Source organism: Crassostrea angulata, chromosome 6 (assembly GCF_025612915.1).
Source record: "Crassostrea angulata isolate pt1a10 chromosome 6, ASM2561291v2, whole genome shotgun sequence".
Classification (NCBI taxonomy): Eukaryota; Metazoa; Mollusca; class Bivalvia; order Ostreida; family Ostreidae; genus Magallana; species Magallana angulata.
The window spans coordinates 14,700,001-14,722,709 of NC_069116.1; the positions used below are offsets into that span (position 1 = coordinate 14,700,001).

Sequence of the window (22,709 nt, forward strand, 5' to 3'; positions counted from 1 at the left end):
ATTTTCTTGTTCTTTTTATCAAATGCTGCATACAGAAGACTTCTAATACTACACTGTCAAACATGTAGTTATCCTCATAATTTGCAATGATATAAAAAACACTAAAACAGTCACAATTCAATAACCTGTTTGGATTATCTATAAATTTAAAAATTATCATAGTTATTAAAAAAAACACACTTACTTTCTCCATCCTTCTAATGGCTTTTTCTTTTCCTCTGGAGTTCTGTAGGCCAGTGAAATGGCTGCTAAAAGCCAGGCAAGCCCAAATAACAGGGCCAGGGACACTAACCTCACTGGTGCTATGGTAATGGACATAAACACAATCTGAAATTTCAAAAGATTAAGAACAATTAAATTAGTCGTGATTAAAGAAACATATTTCATGTACCCTTGTATAATATTTAGTATTTACATAAGTGTACACATTGGCCACTGAATAAAAGGCATATGTTATATTATAGGTAACATAGCTTAGTAAATTCTTTAATAAAGTAGGAAGTAATAAAAAAAAAAAATAGAATAAGTTGCAGGAACTTTGAAGTAACTTTTCATATATACAAATCCTTCAGAACTTTGCAACAACCTTCTAAAAGAATTGCACATTTTTTTTTAATTTGATTTCAACAATACTTTAAATGAGTTCATCACATTGCATCTACCCTTCCTTGAGAAAATGTGAACTTCGAATAATATATAGATTTCCTAGAAATCAAATAAATTCAAATTTGCTAAGTAGAAACATATAATTACAGTAAAACATGCTTATAACAAAGTGTCAGGGACGGGAGACTTCACTTCGTTATAAGCGTAATTATTTCCATCAAGTTTACAACATGTAATAAAGTCAAGGGAAACATGGGATAAAATCACTTTGCTATAAACCTCAATCCATTATAAGCACCTTGTTTTACTGTATAAAGATATAATAAAGGTAAAGGCAAAGAAGTTAATGAACTGATCCAGTTAATATTTCCAAATACTATAAATTTGCAACCGACTCAAATAAAAAAAATTAACTATAAAATTCATATACTGTAAATTCCTAATTAAACACGAGGAATTAATATCCGCGTAAAATCGCGAGAAGCATCCTTCGCGGATTTTAAAATCTCGCCATTATTTTCTGAGAGATGAAAACTATAAGAGATAAGGAGAAAATTTCAGCGTTCGCGATTTTATATTCTCGCGATTTGATACAAATCAGCGGGATCGCTGAATTAAGTACTCGCGTATATATAAGGAATTTACAGTATTCCTCATCCCTCTATATTCATGCTGTAAAATAGTATTTAAAACTGTTTCACATTATGTTTATGATTTAACGTACCTGGGTACATTCTCTCTTGGAGAAAACGTACCCTAGGAATTGGGTACGTTTTCTCCTGATACCTAGTATATGTACTTCAATTTTTTTTCTTACATCATTAACTAAAAACTTAAAAACATTGAAATCAGGGTCAAATATATTTGTATTTTCTTAAATTACTCACGAGTTACGCATTCAATCAGACACTAAGTGGCTGATGAGAGAAAAAAATCAAGAATGATTAAATATCTTACAACAATTCAACTTACTCTAACGATATCTAAAGTGCTAAGTTGAAGATTATGCACAAAAGGATTTTTAACAATTGGATACATCAAGGATTCCTGACGAGGCACAACAACAGGGCGCTTCATTTTTCAAGATCAGTACACGAAACAGCAAAGTCAAAGAAATTATTCAGTGTCAACACATCTTGTCTTCTACACAGGAAGTTTAAATTATTTGTACAATCTTTTCCGGTCAGACATGCGCATTTCTTGATTTTAACCCGTCGAGTGGGAACGGGAATTGTGGGTAATCTATTGCGACGACAACGACAAGCCCTCTCAAAATGGCAACCGAGCCAAACTAAAAAAATACCATATTGTGGGACCAAAATAACCCCCATTCTCTCATAGTTGTATAGAGATATTGTGATAAATTTCTTCATCATGGAAAGCGCTGGCGGATCGAATCAGAAAAGCGAGTTTTTGGTGGGAGGAAAGTATCGTTTGGTAAGGAAAATAGGCAGTGGGTCTTTCGGAGACATTTATCTTGGTATCAACATAACAAACGGAGAAGAGGTAGCTGTGAAACTTGAATCAACAAAGGCTCGACATCCTCAATTGCTGTATGAAAGTAAACTGTACAAGATTCTTCAGGGTGGTGTAGGTATCCCCCATATTCGCTGGTATGGCCAAGAAAAAGATTACAATATCCTTGTAATGGATCTCCTCGGACCAAGTCTGGAAGATCTATTCAACTTCTGTTCTCGCAGATTCACAATGAAAACCGTTTTAATGCTTGCTGATCAAATGATAGGCCGTATTGAGTATGTCCACAACAAGAACTTCATCCACAGGGATATCAAGCCTGACAACTTTCTCATGGGAATAGGACGTCATTGCAACAAGGTATTCCTGATCGACTTTGGATTGGCCAAAAAGTATCGAGACAGCCGTACTCGTACACACATTGCTTACAGAGAAGATAAAAATCTCACTGGAACTGCCCGATATGCAAGTATCAATGCACATTTAGGTATTGAACAAAGTCGAAGAGATGACATGGAATCCCTTGGATACGTTTTGATGTACTTCAATCGTGGAAGTTTACCGTGGCAAGGACTTAAAGCCAACACAAAGAAACAAAAATATGAAAAAATCAGTGAGAAAAAGATGTCCACACCTGTTGAAGTTTTGTGCAAAGGTTTCCCAGCAGAGTTTGCCATGTATTTGAACTATTGCCGTGGACTGCGCTTTGAAGAGGCACCAGATTACATGTATCTGCGACAGTTGTTCCGAATTCTCTTCCGAACCCTGAATTATCAGTATGATTACACGTTTGATTGGACAATGTTGAAACAGAAAGCAGCACAAGTTGCCCAGTCAACAGCAACTGCAGCTGCAACCGCAGGCCGCTAAAGTTTAATTTGATGGGAAAAGAAATCTTAACGGAAAAGAGAAACTTTGATGTGATAGATATAAAAGAATGCTCATGATGTACTAACATGTCTGAGTAATGTTCTGTCAAATTTGATTAGATTGATTTGAAAACTGTATTTTCTTTTTCAACTGGTATGGAAAACAAATTACAAAAACAAGTTTAAGTGTAGAGATCATTTGAATTATGATTGGAAAAGAATTACAGAACGGTTTTGAGAGTCAAGATCTGTAGTATTGTATGAATGTTGAAATGGATGAATTTGATGTAAATTCAAAATTATAAAAGTAGTAAAAGCTTTGTGCTTTATTGAGCTTTTTGTTGGTACAGGATTCTGCAGATGCTTTCTGTGCTTTTAAAATTTTAAGAATGAGTATTTGATTTTTCTTACTTTCTTTTGAATTGCTTAGATATAAGAAAAGACCTTATTTAATGTATTTTCCCCAGAATTTATTTTGAAAAATTTATGGATTAAACAATTCTAATACTGAGCTATCTAATTGTAACAGTGTTATACACTGATGATTTCATGTTGTATATTTCAATAGAAATATTGTGCCCACCGGCAAAAAAATTCAGACACATTGTACAACTTTAAAATTATGTACATAAGATTTTTTTATCTATGTATTAATGTATTAACTTGAACATTTATTTGCTTTTATATCTGTGAAATTTCGGTTTGAAGTGGATTGTTTAAAATAGTCAATGTCTTGTGGTCCATATTTTCATGTCACCTGTTTCTTCCTGGAAATTTATAAACATTTATAGCAGGATGATTTTGTTTTCCTTTAATATTTTTAACATTTTTTTTATGAAGTGGTAAACTGATAATGCGATATATGTAACTCATGCTATATTTGTTTAAGGGAACTCTGTAGATGTGTGTATGTGTTGTGTGAGGGAGAGAAAGAGGGGTAGATGAATGATGATGTATGATATATTTATAATGTCCTTTTTTCTGTTAATAACTTTTTTTCCCGTTTATTTGTTAAACAAGTTTAACAAACGTCAAATGTTAAATCATTTATAACAGTTGTTGTCATCATATAATTTATTGAATCTTAACATCTGCAGAAAAAAGTTAGTTGTCAACACCCACAAGTAGGAATCATTTGATGTAGTTATGTATTGTAACTTAGTAGTTTTACATATATGAAAAACAGTTTGTAGATATCTACTTCATTTTTTTTCCACAATATATATAAGTCTTTTTAGATTTTTTCCTTCATTGAAAGTTAAAACCAAGGACATCACTTGTGATGCTTTTTTAACATTGTTTTTATGACGTATAAGTAAATTAGGACTTGCGCTAACACAAGTTTTATTTCATCTGTCTGTTGCTGTTTGTATGAGGAGACAAAATGAATTTGTATGTATTCAATCAATTAGAACACAAATGTAATGTTTGAGATATCAGAGTCCAATAAAATCCTCTGTGTGGTGAATTGTTCTTAATATAAATAATTCTAAATGTTCAAGCTAGAAATGCTAGACTGAGAAGGGATATCCAGAAATATATACATGTACTCGTAATTAGGGACATTTTGACCCTTAAAAAAACAGGATGACAAAACCAGTTACATGTAGCCTATATAGCTTACTCAAATATAACTTCAAGGAAATTTTTGTTTCAAATATTTTAGGCAAATTCTACCTTGAACATTCTGAAAATGTACCAACCAATCTGACATGTGGCCATCTGAACTTGCTTTCAAAGATTGAATTTAGACTGGCCAGACAATTGTTCTTATACTTGGTAGAAGAGATAGAAATTAATTGTTCAGGTATGCATTAAACTTTAAGCCACTTGTAGATTGTTGAAATACAAGCTCTGATAGAAATGGAGAATGCAAATACAATTATTACTGCAGAGTAAACCTACTATGCACTATCACCTATACCGTTTATTGAAACACGTAACAAAGCATAATATAATAAAGGACATGGAATTACTTTTAAAGAACCGCTTTAAAACCTTTTTGATCCTTAATTCGCACCCTGTACCTGTTGGATTATTTTTGATTTAAATTGAATTTATGGAAAATTTATTTAATTAATATAGTTTGTATCTATTTTTCTAAATTATTTGCATTCAGTGACAGTGTATGATGTCAGAACGGGTGCTGTGTTTTAACATAAATGGATGCTGTGTTATAAAGGTCATGATCAAACAAAATGAGACAAAATATTCATTTTGAATCTTGACATTTTTAAACGGAAAACAAAGCAAGGCTTGTAAGGTATTCTTTGTCAGTCATTAGTTTAATCTTGGGTGGAAACATCTTTTGCTAAGATATCATGATTGTTAATTCTGAAAAGAAAAATAGTGATCAATAGAAAGAGGCCTATGCAACAAATTCAGGAACACAGTGTCATTATTTCTGCGTTATGATGATATTAGAGCTTTATTTCAGTCAATTCCTCCGTACCCAGGATGAATATACACATGTCTTACTTCGAAATCATTAATGTGCTTCAGATTACAAGCATAATACAGTGCTGTGTTTGCTGATACATTTATATACATATTTTTTTCCTGGGTCGTCTATATACAGTTTTTTTAGCATTATATACATCATATGCTCCCATATAATCCCGATGCCAGCCTATGGATATATGTTGTACAGATCAAGATCATTTATTATAATATTGTGTTGTGTAGCAATCTTGTATACCGTATAATGTGGAAAATTTGATATTTTCTAAACAAAATCCTATTGAAGCCCTGGGAAGATATTGCCTTGCTTAATTGTAATGAGCCCTGTTAGTCGATGTCCTCCCAGGGCTTCCGTAGCTTCTGAAGAATTCCGTTATTGAAAGAAGTAAAATTCCAAAAATTAATGTTTATAAAGGAATTGCAAGCGTATACATTTTAAAAATGCAATGTATTTTTATTATGGAGTCTATAGACCCATTAATGCCTATAAGTCATATTATATTGTAATTAAAGATAAAAACGCCATATTTAACTGCCATGCATGTTTTTAACTGAAGAGGGAGAACTGTCATGTTGTAAATTTTGAATTTACTGGATGGGTTAAATACAAAATTTAGAACATGACAACTTTGTCATGCTGTAAATTTTTTATTTACACCCATTCAGTAAATTCAAAATATACAGCATGACAGAACATTTGAAACATTCAAACAACGCATACCAACCAATATAAAATCCTGTTTTCTACATTTGAAAGTTTATCGTCTCCTCTGTTCCAATTGGGAATAAGAAGTCTGAAACAACCCCCCCCCCCCCCCACTCACACAGAGACCCCTTCTAGACCCGCGCATGGTTTCAGAGTAACCCAGTTACGATGGTCACACTAGATCACTCCATCCCCCTTTACGGCTCTGTAAAAATGCCGGACCATCATTGGATAGATCCAGTTATTCTTATATACGCTTCCAAACACCAATCAGTTTAGGAAATTATTCAGCACAAATTAAGTACATATATAAGAATAAAAACAATTCTTTATTTGACCCCCCCCCCCCTTACAAAAAACAATAATCAGAGGAGAGGGTCAGTTCTACACATATATATTTCGAATTAGAATTATCTTTTACTGCATATTACTTTTGTCGATCCATTCACTCAGTTAACGACATATGCGTAAGCCTGCGGAAATAAACACCAGCCACGAGTCAATGAAACATGTACATGTTCTCGGTACACGGCAACAATGAGAGAGAGAAAGAGAGAGAGAGAGAGAGAGAGAGAGAGAGAGAGAGAGAGAGAATCATTTTCACTTATATCGAATGGAAAAAGGTTTCCATGTTTACAATCTTTTGTAGCAGATTTATAACGATTTTGTTTCCATTAAAAAAACAAATATTTTTGTTTGACTTTTAGTAAACTAAATAACAATTATGCAATATGTAAACTAATTTTAAAAAACCGAAAAATATGAAGGTTATTACGTCAAAATAATATTTTGGTTATTCTTAAGCTTTTATTGAATTGAAAAGACCATTCGATCCAAGATCGTTTGCATTTGGCAAAATCAATCATGTAGCACGTACGCCTCAACTATATCGCTGTTTCGAAGTCACGATTTGATAAAAGAAGTACAATAATAACTATATTATTCATGCTCATTTCCGACACATCGCCTGGTTATCAAATTGCGTCATTTTACTTAACATCATCATTTGGCGTAATAGCTAAAAATACAGAAAACACATGTTTGTCACGAGTTCAAAAAATTTTGCTTAAAAATTTTTAATAGTAAATAGTTTAAAATAAATTAATTAAGATCACTTGCTAATATGAGAGAGAGAGAGAGAGAGAGAGAGGGGAGAGAGAGAGAGAGAGAGATGTCATTTTCACTTATATTGAAAAGATTTTAACTGTTTCCATGTTTACAACCTTCGATCTGTAGCAGATTTATAACGACTTTGTTTTCGATTAAAAGAGAAAACCGGCACAGTTTTAACGAAGATGGGGAAATAAGATGGCGCAAATGCCCATTCGGTTTAGTAGTGAAATACAATTTTGAATTTATTTTTCCCCAATTAAATCTATTCAAAACTATTATAATACAACTTTGCAAAAGCAAAATTTCTAACTATAGTCAGTTTTTAATATATTTAACAAAAAATAAGAAAAAAAATATTGTCGGAAATTTTGGTGGTATCGAACCCGTAACATAAAAACCCTAGATATATACGGTTATCTTATGCCAGGTACTCTAACCACTGAGCCATTTCAGACACAACAAAGGCTGCTTTTTAAATATTATGTGTGACTAAGGTCACGAATTACCGGACTATTATTATTTTCAATATTATTATTTTTTCAATAGTATTATTTTTTCAATACGTTCAGTTGTTGGGATACAAAATGATATTTTTAATGTATAGTGGGTCATCTCTCCACGTTTTTCTTGATTGAAATCGGTTTGTTTTCCATTAGACCTTAATTAGACTATGAGAAAAATATGGAGCATAGACCCACTCTATAAAAGAAAATGCCTTAAAGTTCTAAAAAAAGACAATATTTGCAGGTTTTGATACGTATACGCCTGTTTGAGTCAACATATTCCAAGTATTGAACATACCTACAGGTTACAAATCAATGATTCGTTGAATATATATTGTTTTAAATGATTTAAAAATAACCCATCAGATTTGTTGATACTTTAATTTTTTAGTAGCCTGTCCAACCGCGTATGGGCATTTTACACGCCTTATCCACCCATCTTCTTATTTAAAAAGTAGATATCCAAAAATAAAATTGACATCACAATTTGATTTCACTACAATTATATACAGTATATTTTTATTTGCATAATAAAAAAATGCTATACATCCTTACTCTCGAGATAAGATTAGTATGAATGATCTCAAGAGCAATAGAAATAGCTGTTATTTCATAGGAGGTCCACATATCCCAAGAAAATACTTCATCAAACGATTTTAACGATCAATAAATTATTAGTGGAAAACGCCAAATAAAAAAAGGCTAAATATTATGTAAAATATAATTTAAATCCATTAATATCTTACCCATCAATTACTCAAGGCAGAAAAAAATTAAGGTTGCGTATTTTGATTATTTTGAAACTACATTTCAATGGTGTTCATTTGATATTTGTGAAATTAAACCTTGTATCATTTAAAAATGTGTTTATAACTTGTACATGTGTTCCGTTCATAGTAAAGACCTGAAATTGGACAGAACCATTGCCAGTGTTCAGACTATTTGCCCATCAAATTTCAAGGTCAATCAAAAGGTCAACAGTCAAATATGATGACGTCATTTAGGATTTTTATTAATTTTCACCTCCGTAAAATATACTTAATTAAACCCCAATTTATATAAAACCCACGTTAAAATTTTCATTATTTTGATATATATTTCTTTAATTACGGGGTCATTACAATCCTACTGCTAAATGTTAATTATTCACATTTGATCGATACAATTTCTTTTTGAGACCGATAAGTGTTGCAAATTTTAGTCTAAAAAGATGGTTTAAAATAGCTTTTTTTTTTACATTATATTACATCAAAATTTACCGTAAGTTACCAGTTAGAACCACATGCACCTCGTGTATTGTTAGGTATAGGATATTCATTTTTACTATGACAAAAATGTATAACGTTAGTTGCCTGTGGTTAGAACACATTTCAATGTCTGGAAGTAATAAATACATGTAGCAGTACAAACATTTGCTAAATCTTAAAAAGTAACTTATTCGCAAAGTAAATCCTAACAATAGCTTCTGCATTATACACTCCACTGAAAGAAGATTCAGATGGTAGGTTTGAGGCACAGGCACCTGACTTATTAATTTTTGTCGTAATTAAAAACAAATACCCTATACGTAATTATGCACCTGTATTATTAGGAATATGGTATTTATTTTTATTATGACAAAAAAATTATAACGTAAGGTCCCTGTGGTTTGAGGCGGTTTGAGAAAAAGTTGTCTGGTAGGATTTTTTTTTCAAATTTTACATGAAATAGATAAATTTTCAGGAAAAAAAAAACCTATACTACAGTATGAAAATTTTAGTTTACCTGTTTTGTACTACCTTAAACAGCATTCCCGCATAGCAATGGTTGTTGGATTGCTTTCTTTCATTTATTATACATCTTTCACCAAAATTCGTAATTCATAAGTAGGCTTCTTTGCGATTCTATTCCGGATCCTTTATATCATGTCGGGTTTTGTCATTTACCAAAGAAATCAACCAATGGTCGCCCGAATGACAAACATTTTCGGGAAATTTAAACACCATACTGGCATAGAAATGTCCCAATGATTTTAACTTCCAGTGCTTCGGAAAAACGTATGTGATATTCTGATCATTCCTAATATAAAGATCGTGCTGTGGTAGGTGTTCGCTGAGTTCAACAGATAAGATTAAAATTGCTCGATCTTAGTAGAGTAAAAAGATTTATAAATCACTTGCATCAGTTCTATTTTTAATGGTAGGACCTCAAAACAGATAAAAAAGGCAGCAAAATATTTTTTTGTTTATGTTATTGTAACTGGTTGTTGAAAATATTTTGAATTTGTGCAAGTATATATTTATAGGTCTATTTAACTGTTTAAATCATAATCATGATAATGTAATTATAGAGTAAATTATAATCAGGGACGTACATACTGAATTTTAGCTTAATTAGCAATGGCCATCCTGTAGTATATATTTTCCCAAGTCATCATGGTCATAGGTTTCAGATCTGCACCTAGTAGCTCTTCTTGCAAAACTTTGTGGGAGGAGAGGTCCGAATCTGAAACAAAGGCGTCGGGGCAGGGGCAACGGTGGCTGCATGAATAATTTTGCGAAATATGATTTTTTTTTTTTAAATTAAGGCTCAAATGGAATGTCAGGACTGCTGACTTTGTGAGGATGATATAGTTTGTAAGTTATAATCCACTATTGAAATTTTTACAATATCTGAGCATACAAGTCATAGTACAATAGAAGTACTGAAACTACTTGAAATATCTTTAACAGCTTAATTACTTCTAACAAATAATGTCTGCATTCCAATTTCAAACGGGAGGGATTAACACATATATGTACACCGCCTAATATAAAATACCACCCGACGCCCCCGAGAAACTCTTGTCTTGGGAAGTTGTAGTACTAACAAAGCTAAATGGTTAACCCATTAATTTGTGCTTCAGTAGGCATGGTAGGAGTGTGACAGTCACGGGCCATTATAAAGTAAAATACTATTACATCCCCCTTTTCTTTTGAGATTTCTATCCCTTACAAAGGCCTTGCCAAATGCTAGACCCATCAGTTTAAAAACCAATGCTTTAATATCCACTGAGCTAAAGGGTTTACTTAAGGTAGTCCTATACTCGGCACTAAATGGGCTCAATCATTAAAAGCTAAGCTTTAAATGATAAATATACATTCTAGCAATACATATACAAAAGAAAATATGCATGTTTACATGCTAGTTTGTTTGTTATCACCTCTCAGACGGGTGTACCCCCTTGCGAAAATTATTGACAATTATGAAATTTGCCAGACGTCCGTTTTTCCTAAAAATAATTACCAATTTTGGGAAAATTAGAACTGAACATACAAAATAGAGTATAAATATTTATGAAAGCCATGTCTCATCAATAATTTTGCGCAAATTTTTGTAAGTAAGTACGCTTTATGGACCTGATGTATCAAAATAGAATACAAAAAATGCAATGCTAGTATCGTGTTTGGTAATTTTTTTACTATTTTATGGACTCAAACTTAAATTCATGGTGTTTATTCTATAGATTGACATTTTAGAAAAAAGATTTGGTAAAAGAAATGATATGTTGACGGATTACTTTTCACGCTATAAGCTCTAAACCAAGTAGACCCTGACGAAAAAATCCGTAAAAATCACATTTTGCTACAGTTTTCTGCCTAGATCTGTCAACAATGTTAGATATCATTTAAACATTAATTAATAGACGATTGATTAAATTCTAAATAGCTTCTGTCTCTAAATTTAAACCGGTTTTAGTAAAAGAAAAATAAAATTTCGGTGGGGGGGGGGCATCAATACAAAGAAGATATAAGCATACATGAGATCCTGGTTAATCTGAAACTTCGTTTTTCATTTTACCTTAACAGAATCGAGTTTCTCAACATTAATCATTTCTATCTCTCATAGAATACATATATTACCGTTCTAATTGCTAATTATTGCCATTGTTTACAACAGCGATGTAGAGCAAAATCAATACCGGGTATCTAAAACGCTTTGTAAAAGTCGAACCAATATTGTAAAATCCGTATTATGACGTAGTGCGATACTCGGACTACTTTAATATACCCACTACCCAGTAGCTAGAAGCGTGGCAATAGTGAGACTATATGGATATACACATTATCACATCGTATTTAAAATCAAATATTATTCTTAATTCTTTAATGAAATTAATATGATTTTTTACAGTATTAATTATAAGTATGTGTTCGTCATTATGGGAGTTGTCTGACTTATTTGACATACCATCATTGTTTGATGTTATTCAGGAGGGGATATATATTTATGCAAATAAATATACATTCTAGAATTCAAGGATATTGAGATAGAGATTTCCTCCTATGTAGTATCATAACATTAAATTCTTTCACTGGAATTTAGAAAAAAATTCTAGATTTTAAAGAAATTTGTTGTTGATCAAGCTGTTACAAACAAGTCATACCGATATTTTTTCCTCTCAATTTTAACAATCTAAATTCAAACATTTTCAGAGGCAGCTTTGTGTATTGTTCGGTAACCATGTACTTTAAAAAATACTATTTTAAACAATTTTTTAACCATTTATTATACATTCAAAACTGAAAGTGATTTTTTAAAGTTAAGATTTGAGGGCAATATAGCCCCTTGTCACGAAGGGTCAGTTTAAGACAGAGATATCTAGGTCCTGAGGGTCCAGGTAAAACAGCCTTAGGTGGCAGATGCAGTCCTGCCTATAAAGTCCTAAATGTGTATCAGAGCTGATACCATTCAATGCCCTTACTAGATAATGAAAAAATAAAATAATTATTATTTTTGGAATTACCTCCCACCTCATTGAAAAACCCCCGCTAATAAAATTTTATTTGCTAAAAATAAAGGACTTCCAACATGTCCAAGTTTGAAAAAATAATTCCCTCCCTCCTAGGTTAAAAAACCTACAGGCAGCAGTTTCAAACAAACTTTTTTTTAAGGATGGCCTCACACATATCAATAATAATATTAAGTGTAATTCTGTATTTGATTGTCTTTTGATGTGAAAGATCCTTATATCAATTTACCTATTATTAAAGTAGTCCGAGTATCGCACTACGTCATAATACGGATTTTACAATATTGGTTCGACTTTTACAAAGCGTTTTTGATACCCGGTATTGATTTTGCTCTACATCGCTGTTGTAAACAATGGCAATAATAAGCAATTAGAACGGTAATATATGTATTCTATGAGAAATAGAAATGATACATGTTGAGAAACTCGATTCTGTTTAAGTAAAATGAAAAACGAAGTTTCTGATTAACCAGGATCTCAGGTATGCTTATATCTTCTTTATTTTGACCCCCCCCCCCCCCCGAATTTTTTTTTCTTTTACTAAAACCGGTTTAAATTTAGAGACAGAAGCTATTTCGATTTTAATCAATCGTCAATTAATTAATGTTTAAATGACATCTAACATTGTTGACAGATATAGGCAGAAAACTGTAGCAAAATGTGATTTTTACGGATTTTTTCGTCAGGGTCTACTTGGTTTAGATCTTATAGCGTGAAAAGTAATCCGTCAACATATCATTTAATTTACAAAATCTTTTTTCTAAGATGTCAATCTATAGAATAAACACCATGAATTTAAGTTTGAGTCCATAAAATAGTAAAAAAACTAGACACTTGTTGCAAAAGCAACAAAAAGGTCTTCCGTTTTGATATACATGTATCAATTTAACTGTAAGACATTGCTTCTCTTACATGCAAAAAAAAGTTGATATGATAATTATTGTGAATGATATATCCAGACGTTACTTACATGTAAAACAACGAGAATGAAAAAGAAATCAATTTTTGAAGTACTTTCTGTGACGACCGGAAGTAACGCCGATCTAAACAAAAATGTTAACCATTTGTACAATCATAAGTCAATCTTTCCTCAAAGTTTGGTTGTTCACGGCTCTGCCAAATCTAAGATCTCTTTGAAACAATATTTTTTGTCTCGGGACCGAAACGGACGAACGAAAGTGATTAATAAAAACAAAAGCTGGTATTTCTCGTACATTTGCTTAATGTACATCACTGTTTATCAGGCTAGATGAAATTCCAAGAAAGTCAGCTAAACTTGTTAAAAACAGGATTTGTTTGAACCCTTCCGGTAAGAACCGGAAGTGACAGTTGACAAAATTAAACCCGTTAAACACATCCCCAATCAAAATTCTATCAAACAATCTATGAAAGATTCGTGTCTCAATCACTTACAATGACGAAAATATTGCGGACATCAAATTTGTAAAAAGAAAAGCTACATAGAGATATTTGAGATATCTCACCGGAAGTAAAATTTATTTGCCAATTTAAAATTATATAGATGACATATGTAAGATTGTATACTGATATTTTCATTTTATGTAAAATGAATAAAACAAATTTTTGAAGTGCTTCCGGTGACGACCGGAAGCTACGCCGAACAAAACAAAACAGTGTAAACACATGTACATACATAGGTCTATCATCCCACAAAGTTTGATCGTTCAAGTCGTTACCGTTTTTGAGATCTCCAGGAATCAAGGTTTTTTGTCTCGGGACAGGAAACGGACAAACAGAAGTGCTTAATGTAAATTGTAATAAAAAAAAATTTTTGTACTTGCCCTTTCTACTTAATTGTTCATCGACTTCACTACAAATATCAAAGGAAAACAGTTAAACTGATAAACAGCTCGATTTGTTTGAACTCTTCCTGTGTGGACCGGAAGTGACGGAAGACAAAACGAAACCGGTTAAACACATCTTCAATCAAATGTCTATCATCCATAAAAGTTTTGTGCTTTGATCGCTTATAGTTTCTGAGATCTCGTTTGTACAAAATGTGTTTCAAAAAAGCTACCTGAGATATTTGAGATATCTCACCGGAAGTAGAATTTTTTTGTTGAGTTAACATCGCATAGACAATCTATGCATAGATTTATACTTATATATTTATTTTATGGAAAAAGAATTTTATGCGAAAAAGTAGTTATTTTGAAGTGCTTCCGGTGACGACCGGAAGTTACGACGAACAAAACAAAATAGTGTGAACACATCTACAGCTATGGGTCTATCATCCCACAAAGTTTGATCGTTCAAGTCGTTACCGTTTTTGAGATCTCGTTGATACAAGCTTTTTCAACGCGGGACAGGAAACGGACAAACGGAAGTGCTCAATCTAAATTGTATTTAATATATCTTGTAAACTTGCCCTTTGTACTTCATTTCTCATCCAGCACACTACAAATATCAATGGAAATAAGTTAAACTGATAAACAGCTCGATTTGTTTGAACTCTTCCTGTGTGGACCGGAAGTGACGGAAGACAAAATGAAACCGATTAAACATATCTTCAATCAAATGTCTATCATTCATGAAAGTTTCATGATTTGATCATTTATAGTTTCTGGGATCTCGTTTGTACAAAATGTGTTTTAAAAAAGCTACCTGAGATAATTGAGATATCTCACCGGAAGTAGAATTTTTTTGTTGATATAACATCGCATAGATAACTTATGTATAGAATTATAGTTTTAAGTTTATTCTATGGAAAAGAAATTCAATGCGTAAAAACAATAATTTTTGAAGTGCTTCCGGTGACGACTGGAAGTTACGACGAACAAAACAAAATAGTTTAAACACATCTAAAACTATAGGTCTATCATCCCACAAAGTTTGGGTGTTCAAAACTTTACCGTTTTTGAGATCTTAGGTGACAAGCTTTTTCAATGCGGGACAGGAAACGGACGATCGGAAATGAATTTTGAAAAAATGAAAAAAACGCCTAGAGATATTATCATTCTCTCTCATTCCAGAAAATTTCAATAAAATCTATCCTGCCATCTCCGAGAAATCTTGTGGACAAAAAAAAGGAAAAAAAAAAATAATAATAAAAAACCTTACAATCACTATAAGGTCTTCCGTTGGAAACGGAAGACCTTAATTACCAAACGCGATACTAGCATTGCATTTTTTGTATTCTATTTTGATACATCAGGTCCATAAAGCGTACTTACTTACAAAAATTTGCGCAAAATTATTGATGAGATATGGCTTAAATAAATATTTATACTATATTTTGTATGTTCAGTTCTAATTTTCCCAAAATTGGTAATTATTTTTAGGAAAAACGGACGTCTGGCAAATTTCATAATTGTCAATAATTTTCGCAAGGGGGTACACCCGTCTGAGAGGTGATAACAAACAAACTAGCATGTAAACATACATATTTTCTTTTGTATATGTATTGCTAGAATGTATATTTATCATTTAAAGCTAAGCTTTTAATGATTGAGCCCATTTAGTGCCGAGTATAGGTCTACCTTAATACTAATGACTAAGAAGGCAATGAAGCATTGTTAAATATGTTGCAGGATACATTCGAAGATCAACAGTCTCCTGCATCAATCAATGAACACAAGAGTTCTTAGACCAGATACTTTCACTCGGCTATACTATCCACTATTTTGTTCCCTTTCATTTAAACTGGTGAGACCTAAATCTTTATCTCCAACTGTTTGTCTCTCAGTCAATCAGTCCCAACTTGGTTTTCCATACTTTTTTAATTACGGTTTCAAGAATTGATTGAAAACTTCTTGTCTAAAATAACTCTATTAATCTTTTAGATTAAAAAAAAATCTTTTTACGTTAATTCAAATTTACCTTTAAATCTGTCAGGTAAATTCTAATTTAGAGCTTATTTAAAATTCTGGTCAATAAAAAGATGTATATATTTATTTTAAATAAAAAAAGAATTGAATTGCAAGTGCAGACCTGCAATTGTATTCTATAAGCAGATCAGGGCCAGCCAATGTTTGTCAAATTCACAAAGGGTAAAGACTTCAGAAGGATACAGAAAAAGTTAAATGTCTTATTGTTGTTATAACCGGATCAAATCTCTCGCTGTGATTTGCTGTAATAAGGTAACTAAAAAAGTCAAGTCAAAATAGCTCAGGAACACTGTACATGTCTTAAAACACCATGAAGTCTCACTAAATCTGATTTGCGTCTGTGTGTGAGAAGTATCTATTGGAATATTGAGTTGAGGGTTTAAAAAAGAAATTGAGAGGCATTTACTCAACATGTTTTGGGGGTAAAAACTGGTGAGATTTTCTTTTTTTATTTTAGATTGATCGAAGTTAATTACTGTAATAGTTTTCATGTCATATGGCAAACGACTGTGGTCTTACATTATAGTTTTGATATTAATTGGATTAAATAAAAAACAAATAGCAAAGAAATTTTATTGATAAAATCATTTTTAAAAACTCTTTAAATATGCTGTAACCAATGTAGAATATTAAGTTATATTATTTAAAAACCAAATACCTGGTATGTAGCAAAGTATATAACACTTATTACCAACATTACCAAAATTAGTGAAGATATTTAAGCCGCTTTAACATGTTTTTAAATAATGATTATTGATTGAGTTTTTAGAGAATGATAATTGATCACAAATCAAGGTATTTATTATGCACATCGAAATAAAGAGATTTTGTGAAAAAGGTTTTTAATGATCTATCAGAAGTATATGACTTAGGGATCATATCAAATGTATGCAGGTATAAACATTATAAACTTCTCCAGAAAACAGAAGATGATTGGGGTAAAATGTCCAGCGGTGGGACTAGTGTATTGCTTTCTAACAGTGTGTATTGATCAGTAAGGCACATTTAAAGAGAAAAACGGAATATGAAGAGTGGATTGCATACATGTATCAAATTACATTTGGAGTGTGGATTTAAGCATTGAAAAACACAGAGTTTAAATGAATATTTTAGTGCTATTGAAACTTAGAAAAGAACAGGTGAGAAAGGGAGACTATTGTGTTTGTATTTAGAGAAAGAGAGGATTTGAATGAATTGATTTGTTGTATGTTCATGTATTTTATTTTAATCCTTAAAGATACATGTTTTATTCAATGTAGCGATGTATACAAACTAAAGGGGCAGTTAGTGGGTAAGAGTCTAAAGAATCTTCTTTTCAGCTTATGCACATACAGGTACTTTTATTTCATTTCAGGTGTGGGGATCGACACTAATACATGAACCTCTCCTATGTTCACTTGATTATAAGGTAATTCTTATATCTATAACATCTTCTATAATGGAAGCTATTCCAAAAAAATCAAGTGCATGAAATAATGTAAAAATGTAACTCAATAACACTGTCAGATCTGTCATCTATATTGTATATGGAGATACAGTTTGTGAATATTGGGTAATGCATATCATTTTCTTGTAGAGATTTCAAGGTGTTCCTGCTTAGAAGAAAGGTATTTGCATTTTCCTTACACATTTTGTATAATATCTTATGTTTTGGGTTTATCAACAGAACAGTAAGGAATCGAAAAGAGTTTGCTTTGAATGATGTTTCAATACTGCTGGTCAATTCTTTTGATAAGAAAAATGAAACATTTACATTAACCAGTGGAAGCATTTTGTTAAATTGAAAAATGCAAAAGCATTAATCTTATACAGACCAAGTTTATTAAAATAAAAATGGATCGAAAGTAGCTAATCATTAGTTGCCAAGAGAATAATGTATGCTGCAGCATTTGCAGTGTTAATGTTGTTTTTATTCAGGGTAGGATTTATGTAACTACTTGTGTGGGAGAAATGAGAGAAAAAAATCAATAGGGAAAATTTTCATGAAGAAATATCAGCTTAGGAAAAAAATATCCTAAATTTTGGTCTCATACACTGGGTACAGATGTATTTTTTTTTTTCGTACTTTGGCATGGGGTAAAAGGTGTTAGAATTTGCTTACTTTTATTATAATACTTGCTGTATTGATTTCTCCATGTTTTAACTCTGGTCTACATTGTGTATCAAAAAGAAACCTCATTGCTTTAAGAATCAGAAAGTCAGAATCTGTAAGGTAGGTTTAAAAAAATTGGCATTGGACAATAAATTGTCAAACACGAGTGTGTGGTTACTTTTCTGCCAGGCAGTCAATAAATGGAATTGTAACTTTCCATTGACAGACATATTTCTTGCTCTAGTGCTACCTGTGCTGTTCAAATAATGGTGGGTATTGATTTATAATAGCTTCAGTTGCTGAGCGGCACTTAAAAAAAAATCATAAAAAAATTAATTGAAAGTGAAATAAAACACAGAATGCTATCGATGTGTCCTTGGAAACTTTTGTAATTGACAGGTCTGTATATCATGTATATATATAAAAATAATGCTTTGAAATGAAAAAAACAGTCATTTTTTTGGTAGAAATTATAATTTCTATAAATTTAAATCAGATTCTGGTTTTTAATACTTGAGTTAGATATGATCAAAATTTAAATCTGATTTTAATCCATAAACAAGCTAGTTTTTTTTTACTCCAGTAAAAGATAGGAGATTTTAAAAAACAGCTTTATCAGTTTATCTTGATCAAATGAGCACCTTTTCTGCAGATTTAAGTAGACGAAATTCTATATACATGTGTGTACAAATTATATGTAATGGGTTCAGTTTCTGTGATATGTATAAGGTATGGCAGTAGTTTCACAATAGTTTGAAACACAGAAAGACAATAGGTTTGAGATCTCCAAAAAAATAATCTGATTTATAAAATATTTACACACATGTAGGTTAATAATGTTTAATACATGCCATAAATGTGTGTAATAAATAGAATGTTTCCAAGACTAGTTGTAAACATTGGTGACCACAAATACCCCCAAAATACTTGTAATACCAGGGCAAGATTTTTAAAAGCTCTAAGGTACTTGGTTCAAAGAAATGACTTTGTTTTTATTTCCAAACAAGGTTTTTCAGTTGCATAAGAATTAAGAAACCAAGAACAGGTTCATAATCCTAATCCATGATGATCTACCTTTGAAGTGAGGGGATTAACAGGTAGGGTTTTTAACACCCAGGTAAACAAAATAGGTTGAATATGTAACAACTTGGGGAAGGTTTACCAGTAGTAAAAAAACAAAACAAAGCCAAAAATGTTTACTTTTTAAGAGACAGATATTGAAACGTCAGATCTCTTATAGATACAGAAATTCTCCATTCCTGGAAATGTTGCAATGTGGTAATTCTTTATTGAATAATAGAGACTTATCTGTTAATTGTCATACATGAATTAAAAAAATTATTGACGTCCATTTATTGCATTGGTAACAGCTAAATTCAAATAGAGGTATTCTACAGGTAGTGGTTGTTGTTGGGGGGGGGGGGGGGGGGGAGTAAATATTTCCCCTGCACTGGGGGCATTTTTGTAATTGATTTCTTGAAAAGAATAGTGTATTCAGTGGCCTTCCCGAATATTGACCTCCCCAGGTGGTATTTGATTATTTTTGACTTGTGGACAATGTGGTATGGTTTTATCCCCTACCTTTACTATTATGTGTTGTATATAAATAATATTGAAAGGCAACCGTGGCAAATATACAGTATATCAACTCAATTGGAATGCGCAGGCTGGTTGCTCCGATGTTTAAAGTTAGAGTAGTTCTTGTAAGTTATTTTGATAATCATCTAGATCTAAATTCATGAAGGCCAAACTTTTTGCATAAATTCATTTGGAATGTTAATTAATTGGTGATTGATTTCCACAGACTCTACTAAAATTTAGCACTGACCGATTATAATGATTTGATCCACTGTACTTTTCATATTATGTCATGGTTCAAACTAACAAAGGGAAGGGGTGGGGGTAGCTATAAACTTAAATGCATGTGTGGTAAGTGTCCTTATGTGACACTAATTTGTCATTTAATGTGATGCCAGGGTTCATGGTATATAAGTTTGAATTTCAGATATAAAGGAATCTTTGTAACAATCCGTAATTTATTTGATTTGTACATACAATAGCAACAGTTGCAAATAGGAGTAGGACATGAATGTAAACTTTGTCTTTTTTCTCTTTGGGAGTGACTGTGGAACTTGTGTCAATATCATTGCACAACAGTTGAGTGTATATATAGAGATAAATCTCATTTCTGTTGTAATTGTACCACTCAATGTCATTTACCTATTCAGAAATCAAAAAACTTTTAAACATATAGCAAGGAGTAAGTTTTAATCCATTTAAACTTCATATGTTAAGTGTTTTCTTTTCTTTTTTAAAGAAGAGGAAAATTGAATGTAATTAACATGGATTACAAATTCTCTTTAGAAGGCATTATACTGAAAGATTAGGAAGGGCTAATTTGGACCTTGTCTTTTGTTCGAGCGCTACGGTTCCTAATCGCAATGGTCCACAATTTTATAAGTGCTTGTTCCAAGGATATTCTAGGTTTCTACAAATGTGTTGGCTTGTGTTTTGTGGTGTTCAATTCTTTTCAATGTGACCACAAGGAATAAAGTTTTAAACCAGTTACTTATGGGATTTTTTTCGATTTCATGACCAGAGGATGATTAGAAAATTTGGTATTGAGCTTTTCTCCAACTTTCTTATGGAAGACCAGTCAACTTAATTTATGTATCTTTGATTTAATACATGTATTGTAATAATAAGTGCTTTGTTTCTATATATTTTACAGCGTACAACAAAATGAACTCCAAAGTGCTCCTTCCTGGGACACCTACATCTAAGATCAAGGTACGGGCAGTTCAAGTCAGACCCATTACAATGTTTGTTGATTGAAGTATATAATGATATACATAAATGTACATGTACTGACGAATGCTGACAGTGTCAGAATGTCCTGATAGAAATCATGAAGACACTTCAGAATAGATTCAGTAGCAATTTGTACGCTAGTTAGACTTAAATTAAGACATTGTTTATAGTATCTATAAGTTCCAAGTTGATATTCTTGTACCTGTATGTTCTTGTACCTGTATGTTCTTGTACCTGTATGTTCTGCTTGACCTTGATCAGCTTTAGTGATGAAACATTCTATCTAGGGAGTGGATCTCTCTATTCCCGTTTCTATCATATTGGTTGATGTTTTGTGATTAAAAAAGATACTATAGTGATTGAATCTTACAATACAAACCACATTGGTTGATATATGTATTGTTTTGGCTGACAGGAGCCTGCCTTCAGGACTCCTATGTCCTACAGCCCAAGGATTGTCGGTAACAAGCCAGTCCCCTCACCCTCACGCTCAGAACTGTGGAAGAAACAGTTGGGCTTTGAAGGTCAGTTGATATAACTATGTATACTGATTAACTCTACAGTATTTTATAATAAAGAAAACAGTTGAGCTGCTTCTAGTCATTTTGCAAAGATATTAAGTATTTTAGTCAAAAAATATCTTTTCTTTGGTGAATTAAGATTTGTGAATGTTTTAAATTTCATAAATGTAAGTTTACGGTAAACCATGCTTATAGCAAAGTGCATGAGATAAACACTTTTAATTCATTATAACTGAATTTAAGTTAGGTTGAATTTGTTAGTTTGAATTAAAAAATTTGCTGTAACTGTGTTTAATTGTATAGTATAGTGATAGTTATTAAATGAATTGTTATGATCTCGTGACACCTCAGTTTTTGATTACATGTATTACATTGTTTTATACAACTTTGCTGTTGATTCTCCAATAGATGACATTCCTGTTGACTCCCCTGTGGAATCAGAAGACGAGAACTCTCTTGATGAGTCAGGTAAAGGATAACTAGATGTGTGTGTTCAAGAGATGGTAGAATTTAGTTGGGAAAAACAAAATAATCCTTGGAAAAACCCAGAGAAGTCAATTCATAAAAAATTGCTTCTGTTGATTTTATTCTCACGCATTTCAAATTAGAAATTTCCTATTGACTGTTTTCCTATGCTATAAACAAGTCTGAAGTAAGATATGAAGTGAATGAGACAAATATGTGTGACGTAATTGACACTTTTAGGTGATTTTATTATTAATTTTTTGGAATAACGAGCACAGATGCTGAGATTTGTCTGATTTCATAATAAATTTTTGATTGGTTGATATTATCTCCTAGCAGCTACTGTTATGACCTTTCCTTCATACTATGTTAGAATGAGAAATAAGCTCATCATAAACTATTATTCATTATTTTTCTAATAATTCAAAGAAAGTGGAATTGCCCATAATTATTTTTACTAATTTTGAA

The 22,709-nt window shown here is 32.0% G+C and overlaps 3 protein-coding genes across 15 annotated transcripts in view; 2 read left to right on the forward strand and 1 right to left on the reverse strand.

Moving 5' to 3' along the window:
- Positions 1–1,772, reverse strand: part of LOC128187015 (lysophosphatidylcholine acyltransferase 2-like) — a 16,531-nt gene extending 14,759 nt beyond the window's left edge. For both annotated transcript variants that reach the window (XM_052857041.1, XM_052857039.1), the window contains exons 1-2: positions 1,579–1,772; positions 185–327 (exon numbers count right to left, since the gene is read on the reverse strand). In XM_052857041.1, the coding sequence (XP_052713001.1) occupies positions 185–327; positions 1,579–1,683 (248 nt within the window). In that variant the 5' untranslated portion in view covers positions 1,684–1,772. The remainder of the gene's footprint in view (positions 1–184; positions 328–1,578) is intronic.
- A 60-nt stretch (positions 1,773–1,832) lies between these two features.
- On the forward strand, positions 1,833–4,419 carry LOC128187016 (casein kinase I). Its single transcript, XM_052857047.1, has one exon. The coding sequence runs from the start codon at positions 1,981–1,983 to the stop codon at positions 2,950–2,952; it is 972 nt and encodes a 323-aa protein (XP_052713007.1). The 5' UTR covers positions 1,833–1,980; the 3' UTR covers positions 2,953–4,419.
- A 5,253-nt stretch (positions 4,420–9,672) lies between these two features.
- Positions 9,673–22,709, forward strand: part of LOC128187853 (kinesin-like protein KIFC3) — a 36,062-nt gene continuing 23,025 nt past the window's right edge. For 2 of the 12 annotated variants that reach the window (XM_052858487.1, XM_052858500.1), the window contains exons 1-4: positions 19,891–21,062; positions 21,176–21,234; positions 21,671–21,779; positions 22,185–22,244. In XM_052858487.1, the coding sequence (XP_052714447.1) occupies positions 21,047–21,062; positions 21,176–21,234; positions 21,671–21,779; positions 22,185–22,244 (244 nt within the window). In that variant the 5' untranslated portion in view covers positions 19,891–21,046. Of the gene's footprint in view, positions 9,814–16,055; positions 16,171–16,383; positions 16,605–16,941; positions 17,492–17,538; positions 17,557–17,706; positions 17,761–17,928; positions 17,960–18,137; positions 18,844–19,890; positions 21,063–21,175; positions 21,235–21,670; positions 21,780–22,184; positions 22,245–22,709 lie in introns of those variants that run through there. The other 10 variants (XM_052858489.1, XM_052858488.1, XM_052858490.1 and 7 more) reach the window with 10 other exon arrangements.